The 17,036-nt window shown below is 41.9% G+C and overlaps 1 protein-coding gene across 11 annotated transcripts in view; it reads right to left on the bottom strand.

The window, feature by feature from the left end:
* ppfia1 (PTPRF interacting protein alpha 1) overlaps positions 1–17,036 on the bottom strand; it is a 40,811-nt gene that overhangs the window by 23,301 nt on the left and 474 nt on the right. For 8 of the 11 annotated variants that reach the window (XM_029456261.1, XM_029456297.1, XM_029456280.1 and 5 more), the window contains exons 1-5: positions 16,383–17,036; positions 14,325–14,594; positions 4,425–4,526; positions 3,241–3,405; positions 3,008–3,082 (exon numbers count right to left, since the gene is read on the bottom strand). The exon at positions 16,383–17,036 is cut by the window's right edge and continues 474 nt beyond it. In XM_029456261.1, the coding sequence (XP_029312121.1) occupies positions 3,008–3,082; positions 3,241–3,405; positions 4,425–4,526; positions 14,325–14,594 (612 nt within the window). In that variant the 5' untranslated portion in view covers positions 16,383–17,036. Of the gene's footprint in view, positions 1–3,007; positions 3,083–3,240; positions 3,406–4,424; positions 4,527–14,324; positions 14,595–16,382 lie in introns of those variants that run through there. The other 3 variants (XM_029456271.1, XM_029456306.1, XM_029456342.1) reach the window with 1 other exon arrangement.

Raw genomic sequence — 17,036 nt, 5'->3', positions numbered from 1 at the left:
GACACCAGAAGACAACCCACAGAAGGACAGAGGACACACAGGAAGGACAGAGACACACAGAAGGACAGAGACCACAAGAAGGACAGAGACACACAGACCGAAGGACAGAGACACACAGAAGGACAGAGACAAGACAACAGAAGGACAGAGACACACAGAAGGACAGAGGACACAACAGAAGGACAGAGGACACAGAAGGAACAGAGACACACAGAAGGACAGAGACACAAGAAGGACAGATACACACAGAAGGACAGAGGACACACAGATAGAAGGAACAGAGGACACACAGAAGGACAGTGAGCACAGGACAGAACTAGAAGACAGAGACACAGAAGGACAGAGACACACAGAAGGACAGAGACACCCGGGAAGGCCAGAGACACAGAAGGACAGAGCCAACAGAAGGACAGAGACACACAGCAGGACAGAGGCCCACAGCAAGGACAGAGACACACAGAATGGACCAGAGACACACAGAAGGACAGAGACACAGAAGGACAGAGACACAGAAGGACAGAGACACAGAAGGACAGAGACACACAGAAGGACAGAGACACAGAAGGACAGAGACACAGAAGGACAGAGACACACAGAAGGACAGAGACACACAGAAGGACAGAGAGACACACAGAAGGACAGAGACACAGAAGGACAGAGACACAGAAGGACAGAGACACAGAAGGACAGAGACACAGAAGGACAGAGACACACAGAAGGACAGAGACACACAGAAGGACAGAGACACACGAAGGACAGAGACACACAGAAGGACAGAGACACCAGAAGGACACGAGGACACACAAGAAGGACAGAGACACCCAGAAGGACAGAGACCACCAGAAGGACAGAGAACACACAGAAGGACAGAGACACACAGAAGGACAGAGGACACACAGAAAGGACAGAGACACAGAAGGACAGAGACACAGAAGGACAGGATGACACACAGACGGACAGGAGACACAACAGAAGGACAGAGACACAGAAGGACAGGACACACAGAAGGACAGAGACACACAGAAGGACAGAGACACACAGAAGGACAGAGACACACAGAAGGACAGAGACACACAGAAGGACAGAGACACAGAAGGACAGAGACACAGAAGGACAGAGACACACAGAAGGACAGAGGACACAGAAGGACAGAGGACACACAGAAGGACAGAGACACACAGAAGGACAGAGACACACAGAAGGACAGAGACACAGAGACACACAGAAGGACAGAGACACACAGAAGGACAGAGACACACAGAAGGACAGAGACACAGAAGGACAGAGACACACAGAAGGACAGAGACACAGAAGGACAGAGACACACAGAAGGACAGAGACACAGAAGGACAGAGACACACAGAAGGACAGAGACACACAGAAGGACAGAGACACACAGAAGGACAGAGACACACAGAAGGACAGAGACACACAGAAGGACAGAGACACACAGAAGGACAGAGACACACAGAAGGACAGAGACACACAGAAGGACAGAGACACACAGAAGGACAGAGACACACAGAAGGACAGAGACACACAGAAGGACAGAGACACACAGAAGGACAGAGACACACAGAAGGACAGAGACACACAGAAGGACAGAGACACACAGAAGGACAGAGACACACAGAAGGACAGAGACACAGAAGGACAGAGACACACAGAAGGACAGAGACACACAGAAGGACAGAGACACACAGAAGGACAGAGACACACAGAAGGACAGAGACACACAGAAGGACAGAGACACAGAAGGACAGAGACACAGAAGGACAGAGACACACAGAAGGACAGAGACACACAGAAGGACAGAGACACACAGAAGGACAGAGACACACAGAAGGACAGAGACACACAGAAGGACAGAGACACACAGAAGGACAGAGACACACAGAAGCGCAGCTACAAAACCAGAGTCTTGAGTTCAAACCAATCCCATGAACAATCTTCTTTACGGAGGAAATCCTGCAAGCACTTAATAATGTATCTTTCTCAGATTGCACTAAGGTAGTGCTATGAAGCTGTTGATGTGATGAATGCAGATTCCACTGTTCTGATTGCATTAAAAAATATATCGCCTTGTTTACAGTATCACAACACGCATCACCAGATACAGATCCAAAACACCGCCCTGATGCCAAACAGTACAAAAGGAAAACAGCAAAAAGCTGCCTTGCCTTAGGAAGTAGGGTTGCTAAGAGTTGTGTGTGCGTGTGTGTCTATGTCTGTGTGTGTGTGTGTGTGTGTGTGTGTGTGTGTCTGTGTCTGTGTGTGTGTGTCTGTGTGTGGTCCCAGGCTGATTCCCAGGAACAAAAGATGACCGTAGCATGCAGCAGAGAGGAAATCTAGGACACTTCCCAAAGATCCTCTGGGCCTTTTGTCAATCTTAATCCCATTCAATACACAGTGGACTAAAGACCTCTTTGCACACAGCTCTGACGTACACACATGTGCACGTGTGTACGTCAGAGCTGTGAATCTCTCTTTCTTAGAGTCAATGTTAAAATTAAATATGTAAATAAAAATGTAGTTCCGGATATTCTTTACGCAGGTCAACTGTACAAAACGACTGCAATAAAATACCGGTACACATCTGTTTTTTTAAAAGGTTGTCAAGTTCTTCTTTTTGCCAGCATCTCCTGGTGTGACGTGTGCAATTATTTATGGTCCCAACGTGGTGTGATAACGATTACACCCAATCTGATCCACGACCAAAATAAACCTCTTAAAATCAGTCGCATCATTTCATTTGATAAAAATCTACCAACAATCAAAAACAGTTAAATGATCAGCACCGCTAGAGAGAGCTCAAATACGGATCAAGTGTCATTTCTGTAGTTTAAGTTATTAGTTTTAGGCTGTCAAATTTGTTCCAGCAAATATTCCTACATCACATGACTGCAGTATTTTATAGATATGTTGACGTACAACTTGGAAAGGTTGTGTTGGTATCGAGTGGAAGTCAATATTATTGAGCTGTTTTATTATAGTTATGTTTGCTTACTTCTTTGTGCGTGAGGGTGAGCTGCTCCTCCAACACGCTGCATCTTTCCAAGGCAACACGTAGTCGCTCTCTTACCTACAAAACATGTGAAACAAAAATAAACAAACCTGCACAACCTCAAACATTTATGTCTCTTCCATTTCTTTGCCTTGCGATGTCAAATATACGCAACATGTTACCATGTAAACACACACCTTTCATTCATTCAGTCATAAACAGACACACAGTGGTACCTTCTCATCAAGGGCTTTGTGGTGTTCGAAAAGTGACTTAAGGGCTTTGAGGACTTCAACTTCACTCGAAACTCCTGCTGGAGACTGAGCCTGTCTCTTCACCACCGTCATCCTCAGACTGCGCTCATGGCGAGACACCAGGCACTCCAAGTGCTCCAACAGGAGCTGGAAACAAGAAAGAAACTCATGAGACAAACTCATTGCTCGTGTGCACAAGCGTAGAGCATCACGCTTGTTGCATAGAAATATATCCGACCACAATAAATCACAATACTTGTTTATCCACAGCCATCAGAGCCGTGGGGATTAGTTTAGTGCTGTTGCATTAGGAGCTTTCACACTCCGATAACTACACACCGTTTTTGGTTTTGCATCAACCGCCAATAAGAACGTTGAAGTGACATAAGACGCATCTCAATCACAGAAACACAAGCACGTATGTAGCTTTTGCAATTTCAGTTTGAGTCAGCTCAGTGGGGGTGTTGTGTGCTCATGGGTTCCTCGTTCTTTAGCTATGAACGAGTTAACTTCTGGACTTCATGGTGTTCGAACTAAGACTTAGAAGTATGAAAAACTTCCTCCCTCCGGCCCGACAACGCCCATAGTTGTTGTTCTTCCATTAATAATCCTGAAGCACGTGTTCAGGTAGGCGGATAATAGCCGTACAACGTTTAGGTTTTCTCCTTTTCTTCTGTCTGCTTCTCCAGTATGACAGAGACCACATGTCCTGGTCAGAGACGCTACTGACCAACACGCTCGAGGTCCTGCTGGAGTCCGATGAAGAGCAGTTGTGCTCGAAACGTCACCAAGGTGCAATAAATAATGAACATCGGCGCTCTGCAGTGTGCAAGCTATTCATTTGATTGTCCTGGTCCTGCTCCTTCTCAGCACAAACAGCTGTCTGCGATGAACTTTATTGTCAGTGGTTAGAATATTTTGATGATTGAGCAATTTGCAACGCCCACAACTTGTAACAATGACTCGCATTATAGGATAGAAACTGATTTGTCAGCCTGTGTTATGACAACAATCTATACCCAAAACAGAAACATGCAGACAGAGTTGACTGGAGTACGCAGGCAATGCTGATGCGTATTACTTGTCTGATGCAGTTTAAGTTGAAGTTTGTCCTTAAAGATTAAGAGCAGTGTGTGTTTGTGTGTGTACAGGCACTTTACACTAACCCGTGTGTTGTTTCTCTCCGCCTTCAGCTCTGCAATCTCCTCCTCCTTCTCCAGAAGCTGCTCCCGGCACACGTTCACCTCTTTTGTTAGTGCAGCAAATTCCTAGAATAGAAATGTACAAATACAGTTAGACGTAACCGCTACTTACTGAGCTCAGCTTTACTTTTCTTAAGGCGCTGTGCAAATGTGGAGCTTCAGAAAGTTTAAATTAACTCTGAATAACTTTATTCTTATTAAACAGAACTGGTCGTGCCGTCACCTTGTGCATCTCATGTATTTAAAAACAGGATTTAAGGTAATGTCTGTCGTCCTGCAACATAAGTGTTCCAGCAGCACGACAACTCTGCAGCTCCCAGCTTTATCTGCACCACACGCTACACTAGCCATATGATAAAAACAGCAAGTTGAGCTAATGGACATCATTAACATTATATATTGGTCCACACTGGATCATCACACTCTGAAGCCGATGTTGCGGCATGTTTTTTTATAGACATATTTGTTCACTGCTCGTGTAAAGAGTAACATTTGTTCCTGCATCGTTTTCTTCTGTGTGGTTTCTGGGAATACCACGATCACTCTGCTAGCCTCGTCGGTGTGGTCACGTTTACATCGGAAACAATGGAGGCAAGATAGAGCTGGCCGATAAATAGTTATTAATTCATTTAAAATTAAGCTTTAGGATGTTTTCTCTAGTAACATGCTCAGTAACACAGCTCAGGCCTCAAGCGGGACGCCGTAGCTTCTGTTCCTTGCAAAAATCATGTAACAAAAAAACCGACATCACAAGCACCTCATGTATGATTTTGTTATTTAGCATGAACTGTAAATGCAGACTGCACGGACTTAACAGACTCGAGAGGACAACAATGTCCATATGAGAGAGTAGGAAACGCACAGCAACACGCTTTGATGTTAAAAGGGAAGAAGAGAAAAGAAAGATGGTGAAACACTTTATCCAAACACCTCGAAGTGCGTGAGAAATATGACAATACACTCAGCAGACTTGTTCTAATGTACCTCACATTCAGGTTCTCTTCATACTAATGCACACACACACACACACACACACACACACACACTTTTAGGGATTACATGCATGGTTGGACCTAAAGAATGTGCCATTCTGATTTTTTTTCAAAAACTAGCACAGGCACCCTGAGTTGCGAGGCCATCTTGCTGCATTTCTCCAAGGCTGGAGATGTGTGTGTGTGTGTGTGTGTGTGTGTGTGTGTGTGTGTGTGTGTGTGTGTGTGTGTGTGTGTGTGAGTGTGAGTGTGAGAGAGAGAAAGGGGGGTTGCTGGAACTGATCGTTCTTTTCAGTCACTACCACAACTATTCTCTCTTCCCTTCACTCCAGCCTTGGAGCTTTTGCAGTGACTGGCACAGATTCTGCTTCCCTAAAGGAGTAAGTGGGAGTTTGCTATTGGCTACAACCAAGTTCTTCACTCTCTGCTAGCCAATGAGAGTCCATACGAGGCAGGCCCAGGGGTAATTACAGAGTGGCTTACTTCCTACATTCCAGAGCAAGATGCTGAGGTTGAGTTGTACAGCAACCTTAAGATTTTTCTCTGCCTCTGAACGCCATTTATGACCCTCTTCTTCTCCCCCACCTCCTCATTTACACAACATATCATATTGAGTAAACAAATGGGAGGGTTTTGTACTTGCTTGTAGACTCGTACAGTCGAAGTGTAGTTTAATGACTCAGTCTTGGAAAATCAAGCCATAGAGAAGCACCCATAAAATCCCCATGCTATTAATCCCAGTACATGGAGGCAGATAAATTATTTATATATTTATATAAATAAATATATAAATATAGATATCTATCTATATCTATATCTATATCTATATATATATATATAGATATATATATCTATATATATATATATATTATAATAATTGCTTTATATATATAAGTTTACTAAAGGAAGCATAAAAAGCAAAAACCTGGACATTGTGGTAAATTGTTTTTAGGGTGCCCACCCACTTCACTAACTAGTCACATGGAAAACAAAGTACTGTCATGCCACACGGTCGTTTAGGATATTGAAAATGAAGCTGGCACTTCCTAATGTGGGAGAATACATTCATAGGTTGACATGAGAAAACAAGAACGGAGCAATTCAATACAATGAACTCTTATTAATTCATCTTTGTAGGTCCCGTATAAAGATCATCAAGTTTAAAATGTGAGCGTTAAACTGTACATATAATGTAAATATGCAGATTGAATACAGTAGTCATAAGCTTGTATACATGTGAATGCAGCCATGGGCATTAGAGTCTGATCCTATTTCTCCCTGCAGCAGGGTAAACTGGTGCTCAGTGAGTGTGGATGAGCGACATGCTGGTTCGGGAGTGGACTGAGCCGCTCTGTAAGCTCTAGAACAGGGGAGGGGATTAAGGGGGGGTACACGAATATGTGTGCCAACCTATTAAAGGTACAGCGTACCAAAACACAAGGAGGAACACAAAAGCTTTCCAGGGATAACGGTACGGTCATTCGAAGAATATCTCAGCACCCAGACAGAGACTCATCTCTGAATTATAATTTAGAAATGTGTCTGAATGGGAGCGGGTGAAGAAAATGTTTCAACATAATAATTATATATTTCCTATTCTGAACGCAGTTTACATACATTATAACACAACATTTAGGGACACGAGCTGCAGATGAAACAGATTTTCACCACTATGTTCATGCCTTTCAATTGTGTTGGTTTCATATTTAATATTCTTTTTTGGTAATAAAGACTGCCTCAATAAGGACATCATACTTGATGAAGCTAAACCTAATTTGTCTGCTGCTGATAGTTTCAGTGCAGCTATACCATTGAACTGCAGCTGTTCTAAACTACACATGGTCAGTCCATTTCATTTTCAAACCCTCATAAGACTTATTTACTCAAAAAGTTGTTTCCTAGTCTTGCTTTAAAGAACCAGTCCACTTCACGGATTCTTGAAATGTGGCAGCGTATCAGAGCAGATGAACAGGCTCTTTATTCTTTAACACCACAGCGTCGTCAGACTGTGCTGTATTTGAAACCGAGATCGGAACCAATAGGCCTGCCTCGTACATAATGGCTTTAGCCGTTCTTAAAAGCTTATAGCGTGTGCCGAAATCTGACACTGTGCAGAGGGCATCTGTTCTCCTAGAGGAGGACTCACCGTCAAAAAACTAATTAGACACTACAATGGCTCCTATTCACAGCTGCTTAGCCTGCTGCCCAAACACACACAGATAGAGGAAAGGTAACTCTAAATGGAGATGACCGAATACCCGTCTGCATCTTTTCCTGCCTTCAGTTCAAAGACAGTGCTCATTAAGATTCTTGTATCTGTATGTGATTGTATCCGAAGTTCATGTGTCTTTCTTAAACGTTTACTATAACGACACATGTTGTCCGACGTGCTCCATCACATGCACGACGCATGTACCGTTTATTAGGGCTGGGTACCGAACTTCGATACTTTTAGGCCTCGACTGAGTTGCTCCAATACTATAGAGCAGGGATGGGCAACTTTGAGGATAGGGAGGGCCACAAAAAGTGTGTCCTCACTGCCAGAGGGCCACTTTGCACCCCCCCCTCACGGAGCTCCGACAGATTGATTTCTGGAAATTGACTCGCGTGCCACACAAAGTGCCAGTTGCCCATCCCTGCTACAGAGTATCGAAAAATGCCTCATCCTTTAATACCAAAACCTCAAAGGAGTAAATGTCATTAGTGAGCACGCTTGTACTAAGATCTAATAACGCTGGTGATTGGCTGTCTAACGTTACACATTGCAGAGGCATGCAGGAAAACACTAAATTATGCCCAAAGACGGGGCTCGTGTGTGTGTGTGTGTGTGTGTGTGTGTGTGGTATTCAGGAACCCTGCTGTTTATACACACCATGTCCTCCCAACGTTCTCATAAAGCGTATACTGCCAAACAGAATTACAGGTCATTTGATGTACGATAGTGCATATTTAGTTTAGGCAACAACTCGTTCACTTCTTCAGTAGTTTGCTAAATTACTATTCAGTGAAACAAAAGATGAGCATCATAAGATGAATCTCTTGCACAGCTTGTAACATGTGCAGACAGATTACATAGTAACAGTAACAACCCTACATACAGGAGATGGAGGTATTTCGGTAAAGTAAAATTTACATTCTTAATATTCTGTGCGCAAAAAGCAAAAATGTTGAACGCAAAAATGTCTTTCGGCCATTCATTCATTTATAAACACATAATCGTTGTTACCTGCTGCTTTGGGATCATTGTACGGCTTTAATTGGGAAGACGCTACAATAACTTGAAGAATCCTGTTTGTATACATTTGGACTCTTGATACCCTCCCTTATTAAAATGTTTTATTGTGTGACGAAGGTTGTTTTCAGCTGCATCTGTTATGTGGAGAGAATCTATCTGGCAAGGCAGGTGACAAGAGAACTAATACCTTTGACAGCGTCCTCTTCTATGAGCTAGCAGGGAAAGAATACATTCACGAGGTAATGAGAGCCAGATGGAGTTTAATCATGACATATGGGGGACGCACCGATTAATCGCGTAGCGTAAGGCTCATTATACATTTGGGAAACGTGTTTGTCATGTATACAGTATAGCCTTGGAATTGTTAACACACTTAAAGCAGTGTTTCCCCTACCAGTGACTTGGAGGGGTGCTGCGCCCCGCCAACGGAGCCCCGCGCCCCCCCTGAGGCGTTTTTTCTCTCAAATAAAAAAAATATATTATTTTTATTCACAACTCACTTTTCACATTCTCACACACACACACACACACACACACACACACACACACACACACACACACACACACACACACACACACACACACACACACACACACACACACACACACACACACACACACCTTAATCTAATCAGTTCCTCTAACAGAACATGCTGCGTTGCTGCGTCTCAAGAAGAATCTTCTACACATTTGAGTAGATTTTATAATGCTTGTATGCGAGATTGGTCTTCACTCGCCATCCTCTGTTGGTTTCCTTTAAGTTACTAATTCAGATCACACTTTCACTCTGTCACTTTCATGTCACTGTGTGGAACAAGTCCGTCTTTGTCTCTGCGTGTTACCACTGTGCACTCTCAATTCATGCCATTGTGCCACTCACCAGAATACAGAATTCAGTCGATTGACTTCTTTAAAATGAATATTACAAACCAAGTTGCACACAAGCTTTTGTTTTTAAATTACATAACAGTAAGATTCAGTTTTAAACAAAAGTATTTTTTGCATAATTCACCAAATTATTATCAAATCACCCCCCCCCCCCCCATGCAAACACACAATCCCAACAGGTTAGTTTATGTACTTTGCAGCTAAGGAGACAGAGGAGAGAATAAATTACTGTAGGACGATGATAATTTTCCTAAAAAGGTGCCGTGTAGTCTTAAACCGCTGTACTGTATCTGATGGATCTTTACATGCCATAACATTTATTTGGCAAATGGTTTTGTTCAAATCAACTTATAATGCTGGCCTCAAAGCTCCAGAAGAACAAAGATGTCCTCAAATACTGAGAGTGCATCCTTTGTTTTAAGAAATCAGGTGTTAGTTAGCTGGCATTGGACTAGAGTCTGAAAGCGTCCAGTCAATCCACTGTGGGACCAGCACAGAGAGGAGAGGCCACAGGGTCCTCAGAGTGACAGGGCGGCCGGGGATCCATTACTCACCAAGCCTTCCTGGATTGTATTTCATCGTTTCACCGGTACCTGTAGCAACAGCCCCTTGCATTTTTAAGGCAGAGCTGTTCATGGTCTAAACATCCTGTTTAGCACTACACATTAACCTTTTCGAACTGTAGTCTCGAGGACATGACATCCCTAGTTTACAATGTCAGGCCCACAGTAAGCTGCCAGACTGCTGCACAACATGCAGTGTTGGTCAATTATATGGAGAAACACAGTTAAACCATGCAGCAGCCACTGACACAGGATGTGCTTGAAACTTGCATATCACCCAATTAAAGTCGTTCTACCGACAGCAGTGTGTTCATGAACTTTAAGTCATAATTGGAAACAACATGGAACCTACAAAGACGTCGTGTTGCATTTAATTTCTGAGAGCCATCGACTCAACATTTACTTTTGTCCGCCATGTTTCAGTGTAATGTGGCGAGAACTCATTTTCACCGATTATTCCAACACCACATGAATGCAGCATAAATGCCCTTTTTCTAGCAACATTAATGAAAGTGAAACATAATTTGAGAATATGCCTGTGATTCAGATCCAAATAAAAATGAATTGGGTTCTTACTTGGCACATGCTACACCCTTCCACCAACGTTCATGAACATCGAACCAGAAGTTTTTCCGTAATTCTGCTGAACAAACAGACAAAAGGAGTCGAAAACTCAACTTTCTTGACGGAGGTAATTATGGCAGTGGCATCAATGGAGCTGTTCTGCCTGAATTTCATTCACATGTTGGATAAAACAATACTGATTTTAGATAAGTATTGACATAATTGCACCCAAAAGACATTAGCCCTGACCAGAAATCACACTAACAACTCAACATCATCATGTGGAAAAGTCATCGATACGACAGTGAACACCACAAATGGTCAATGACACCCCTGAACAAAAAAAGCTTGTTTATCCATATAATCAAGACGCTTCCTTCATCTCACTCCAACTGACTACTTAGCTGACAATAAGGGACATGTTGGTGCGTTAGCTGACGCCATATGGTCGTGGTTTTGGTTTCTTCACTTAACAGTGTGGCGAGACGTTTGCCAGTTTGGCTAGGAAAATGTGTGTGGAAGCAAAATCAAGCATGTAGCTAACTACTCCCACTTCTTTCTCTTTTACTGCCTCAACAATCTCAGCAGTTGTAGAAAACAGCTGGAAATTCACTGCCTGCAGACACAAACACACACCAAGTGAAGCCCACTTCAAGCAAAACTATTATCAGCCTTGGCTGACACAGAAGCACAGAAATGGACTTTGCCGCAACATGTGGGCCCTAAAATTGGACTACTAAAGAAATCTATCTGTGAACACATTCAAACTGGTCTCAATGAGCCGACATTGGACTGTGGGAGCGTCAGACCAATTTGGCCAGCACACAGAACACGTATAACAAAGAAAAGAAAGCAAAAAAGAACAAATGAGCACCATCCAACAGGGCACCGCTGGAGTTAGAAAAAGCTGTTGACGTGTGAGCAAGCTGCCCTGGAATGTTTGTGCATTCCAGTGGAAGGGTATTCTCACCAGGAGGGAGGGAACGAGGGAGAACATGTCCCTCCCCTTCACCTGCCTACACCGGCCTGAAGACCTAGACTCTAACGCACCAACTTCATTCCTCTTAAGGTCACAAGGAATGTAACGACCTAAATGAATAACAACACATTAAAGATATAATAAATAAAAGTGTGATTTAATTATTTATTTTTAAAGAAGAGAAAGGAAGTAAAGCTCGATCCTACAAATAAATGTCACTATTGTACGGAAAACCATTTACTGCCTCTCAGGGTAATAAAGAGCAATTCATTTAAAATTCTACACTTAATGTTCTTTTTAATTAAATGCAAACTTCATACCAGCCTTCAGCTGCAATAAACTCGTTTCCCCTTGAAGTTCCCTCTTGGTTTATACATTTTCCAATTGTACGTTTTATTGAAACACTTGTTTCAATAAAACCACCAAGAAATCCAGTTAAAATAAGTTTACAATTTGAGAGTCCCTGGCGAAGTGCGAATAGAGTTTAAAATGCGGAAGCTTTTTATTAATCTTTGAATGCAATAGAAACAAAACACATTCAATACGAGACATATTCAAAGCAGCGTTTTTTATTAAGAGCTTTCCATAATGACAACTTCAAATGAATCACAAATCAAAATCTGCTGAACACTTTTTAATTTGAAATAATCCTACCAAACATGTCAAAAGGTAATTAATCAATTAGTGGAATGAAGTGAAAACACCCTTTTAAAAAGAAGAATATCACATAGTGTATTAACACCAGATGACAGCATATAAAAGGCTTCTACTTCCTCACACACGTCCCAGAAGACTTGGCAGCGAGCCAGATGATCAGCTGACTACACCACAGCAGCATGAACTGAGAGACACATGAAGGATCAGTTACTTCATTCTGACTTTAGGCCTCGGATACTTTTATGATTAATAAAAGGAAGAGAAGATGAATATATTGTGTGGAAGCTGAAATATGGACGGATTACCTGTTATACTGTCTTCAACACTGCTATTTCAAATCCTGATAAAATTACAACAAAACTGGCACCACTATAGATATTTTGTAAAAAGAATAAAATAAAATGTAATACAATATTTAAATACTTTTACATTTTGCTAGTCCATGATCTTTGTTTACAATTGTTCCCCCTCAAAGCATTGCAAGATTACAGCCTTTATATCCTTAAGTCTGAATAAATCCTCGACTCATTGTCTAAAGAATAATTCATTTGCCATGTTTAGTGAGTGGAGATCAGCTACTCAAACAAATGTTTGATGGTTTTTGACGGATGAAAATTATAAATCTAATATAGAGGTCAATAAACTGGCAACCTGAGCGTTAATTGTGTTCATGAACATTTAAGATATTCTTCATAATAATGACAGTTAGAGTGTGCAGTGTATGCAAAGTCTGGTAGCTTCTGACTATTACTTTACATCGAATGTAAACATGGTTTAAGAAGCTCGCCACCTAACGCTGCCTTCAATTTAACATCCATAAACACACAATAGCTTGTGCGACGGAGAGTGATGACAACACTTTACTTTCACATGTCCGTCTATTTATTCTGCACTACATTAAGTGTCAACTGAACGGATCAGAGTCCTAGAACAGTGTCTGAATGTTTTGACCTGGGATGTAGTTTTCCTGGCTGTAACACACACAAAGAAAGGCCTTCCACACGTGTGTTAAACATCTCTTACCACCTAATGTTCCAGGACAGTTGGGATACTATCATTCAGAGCACTGAGTAATCTACTCTGCATCCTATTTGCAGTGGTCCCATACTATCTACGGACATCTCTGCTTTCAGCGCGGACAGTTCTCTCACTCATGTAATAAAATGTCAAACAAACACTGAAAATAACCAGCATGTTGACTTTATATACTGGATGCATGTTCAATGAGAACTACAACAACGCTTAACTGATTACCAGCCTCTTATGCATCATTAAAAACTGGAAACCTAATCCCTTTGTTTTAAATATAAGACCACAGAGGGTAGAAACATGAGTCCTGAAAGCAGATGGACAAAGTCGGGATCATGATTCCCTCCAAATTATGTTGTGCAAAAAGTAGAAATAGAAGCACAGCTATGACAATGTAATTACTGTAAGGGGCTTATTGCATATTAATTATATGCACAGTAAGGCTGAAAGATATTTGAAAAAGCAACGCTGCAGTGTAGAACATTTGTTTTGTTTTGCAATATACATTGCAGTAATGTAAGAAATTACACAGTAGCTCCAAATGGAAAGAAAGAAACCACATAAAACTCTAGCATCACTTTCTCCACTGTGGGAAGCAAAGATCTGTAAGAGCTGTCATCCACAAGTGAGATTGACACTTTGGCTGACAGCGCAGCAAGGAGCAATGCAGGTGCTCCGCAGGGCACTGGTATCTTTCCATTAAAATAAGACTGCAATTAACTTGTTTTTCTTTGATAGTGTGAAACTTCTTTACATTAAAAATGTTAAATATGTGAATTGCCAGTAAAGACAACACAATACAAGATTTGACAGGTATTTTAGTTTTGTAGGTTGTTTTTTTTGTACGGTGTCTGCTGCAGCTGATGAATCGCTATCATCTCACTGTACACACAATCATATCATCGAACGCTACAGCTAGGTTTTCTTTGAGAAAGAAAAAAGGTCTCTCTCACTTACCTGTGGCAAAGCGGTGTTGAGTTGACGCTGCAGTGAGTCCCTTTCGTGGCTAACTTCGTGCAGTTTGCCCTGAGTCAAGCCCAGATTCTCCTGTGTCTCTCTCAGAGTATCAAGAAGACGATCCCTCTCCTCCAGCATGGACACCATCAGCGACTCAAAGTGACCTTCTGAGTCCGACTGCAGTGGGGAGCCAGAGCCTCGACGACCATTGCCGCCTCCCCCGCCAGGCCCTTCGGCCTCACTGATGGTGGGCATCACCTCGCACATCATCTACAACCATGGTTTGAACAGGACAGAGCAGGAACCAAAGAAGACAGCAGAAGAATTTGGATTTAGAAGAAATACCAGAATTATGAGGGCAAGAAGAGACATGGAAAAAGTATGGAGCTGTCAGGACAGACACGTTGTGAACTGCAACATTTCAGTATTAAGAAAATATTGAAAATAAGTGACAGTGAGGTCCATGGAGTATCCAGCGTTTCACCACTAGATCTTAAATGTAAGTTGTCAATGCATCGAGAACCTCAAACAAAATGATTTAAATTCTAATTCTCTAATGCCGTTCATTCATTCCCCTCCTCAAAAGCCAAAACAATGTATACCAGTAAAAGTGTAAGATAAAATATATAATGGTAACCAAAGAATGTGCACATTCATCCTCAATACATTTAAATATATAGCTCACCAGGCATTACAAAACACGTCTGGGCTTAATTGTAAATTAAAGTGGTTTTAAATCTGGTTTTAAAAGTGGCTTATGTTCTAAAGCAGACCCCCACTCGACAGAGTTGAGATAAAACAGAAGAGGGGGAAGTTAAGTGCACCTCTGGGGTGATTTAATCAGCATACTTCGCAGACACCATAGCATTGGCCATTACAACAGTTTAATGACAAAGCAGAAAAGGAAAACAGCCACATCAGCTGAACCGGCTTACTGATGATTATCAATAATAGTTAACTACTACTGGAATATAAAGTTACTTTCCCAGAGTAAACAGTCAAGTTAACCTACACTGGTACTGTTAAGAAAAGAACAGGGAGCCTTAAATCAATTGAGAAATGTGCATCTAACAACAGCTGGGCAGGAAGGCCTGCAGAATTATAGCCACTCTCCACACCAAGGAGCTTAGGACCTGTAGACAGACTGTTAGACAAAAAGCCAAGAATCATGTGAGCTGGATTTAACATACCTACAAGGAACAACAACCTACAAATTAGAACAAGTGGACTGGGGAACTTAGTGGCAGCCAGAGCTACCCCTTCATCTTAAGAATCGCCTGAAATGCCAAAAGCCATTTGCTTTCAGAAACCGTTAACCGTTTTCGGTTCAGTGCACCAACACTCAACTGTATCTTCCGACAACGGTGTTCAAGAGCTGGACCGAAAAGTCATCAACCTGCCATCCTTAATTAACTCCAATTACAAAGTGCATGTTTCAGATAATAAGCACCATTTCTTGTGTAAGCAGGCAAACTTAACCTAATTTATCAGTAGCAAAAATACAAAACCAACCCTGCATATTGAGGTCAAGCCACTCAGGCTGAACAATGTTTATGAGGGGGAGGGTCACACAGCATCCATGAGAGGGAGTGACAGATGGTGGGTACAGTTTAACTTAGCACAGACATGACATGCATCAAAAGGTAAAGATGACAAACCAACCTCTGGAAGCAGGACACACTGAACATATTTCAACTTAAAAAAACCTTTAGCCAGGTGTATCTCTTAACATTAGATAAAGATGCTAACTGAGATGCAAATCTGGCAGGACAGACGACTGAAGGCTACCCCACTTGTGACTCAATTAAGAGTAATTCGTGCAATTATAATTGCATTTCAAACTAATCAAATTAACTTTAAGATTATGTTGACCTTGTACAGTTCCAGTAATGGGGAATACAGTGTGTTCATGTAGCAGCCTGAGCCAGAAGCTGAAGCACATGAACAGTTCAATCAGTGCTCTCCAGTCAACCCATCCCACAATATGAACGTCACTTCTAACACAAACTGTAACGTATGCCTAAAGTTGATCAACGTTAACGTGCGTCAGTATCTCACCTTTGAAGAATATAGTTATTCCAACTGCCTTTGTAATCCACGTTATTTTTATGATGCCAAGTAAACGTCAACAAAGTCCAGGTACTCCAATTGTGTGTTACAACCTTGTCAAACTTCACAAATATCCAGAGTAATTTAGAATATAAACTCCATTCAGAGGCTGGGATTCATTAAGGCTGTGGAAAGAGTCTTCTCCGTAAAAAGAAAAAGAGAGGGATAATTTCCTGAAGGCCTCGAAGCGAAACCCACATCAAGTGAGCAGGGGGCAGTGCTCCAAGTTTGGACGGCTAACTCAACGTTAGCAAGCTAGCATTAAGTACGCTGGTGGTTCGATGATTGCATATCTAGATTTGGAAGTAAAGGGTCTATCTTTGCTTTTCAAAACAAGCGTCCTTCCTCGAAAATAAAGTTTAACTAGCCGATAATAAAATGTCACAACAGGTTGAGACGTGGTGATACAGTTAGGTGACGTGGAAACAGTTGTAACCCTGCTAGCGTTAGCTAATTTGAAGCAGAATTCTTTGGCTTGAAGTCAGTTTAAAGTCGTCAGCTAGCCAACGTTAGCTACTAGCCAGCTAGGTAGCTAACGCTTGCTAGTTTGATATACTAACTTAGCTAAGATAACGTCTAAGGACACGCTCTATTCCATATAAA

The sequence above is a fragment of the Cottoperca gobio genome, chromosome 3 (assembly GCF_900634415.1).
Source record: "Cottoperca gobio chromosome 3, fCotGob3.1, whole genome shotgun sequence".
NCBI lineage: Eukaryota > Metazoa > Chordata > Actinopteri > Perciformes > Bovichtidae > Cottoperca > Cottoperca gobio.
This window is presented reverse-complemented; position numbering and strand designations above follow the sequence as displayed.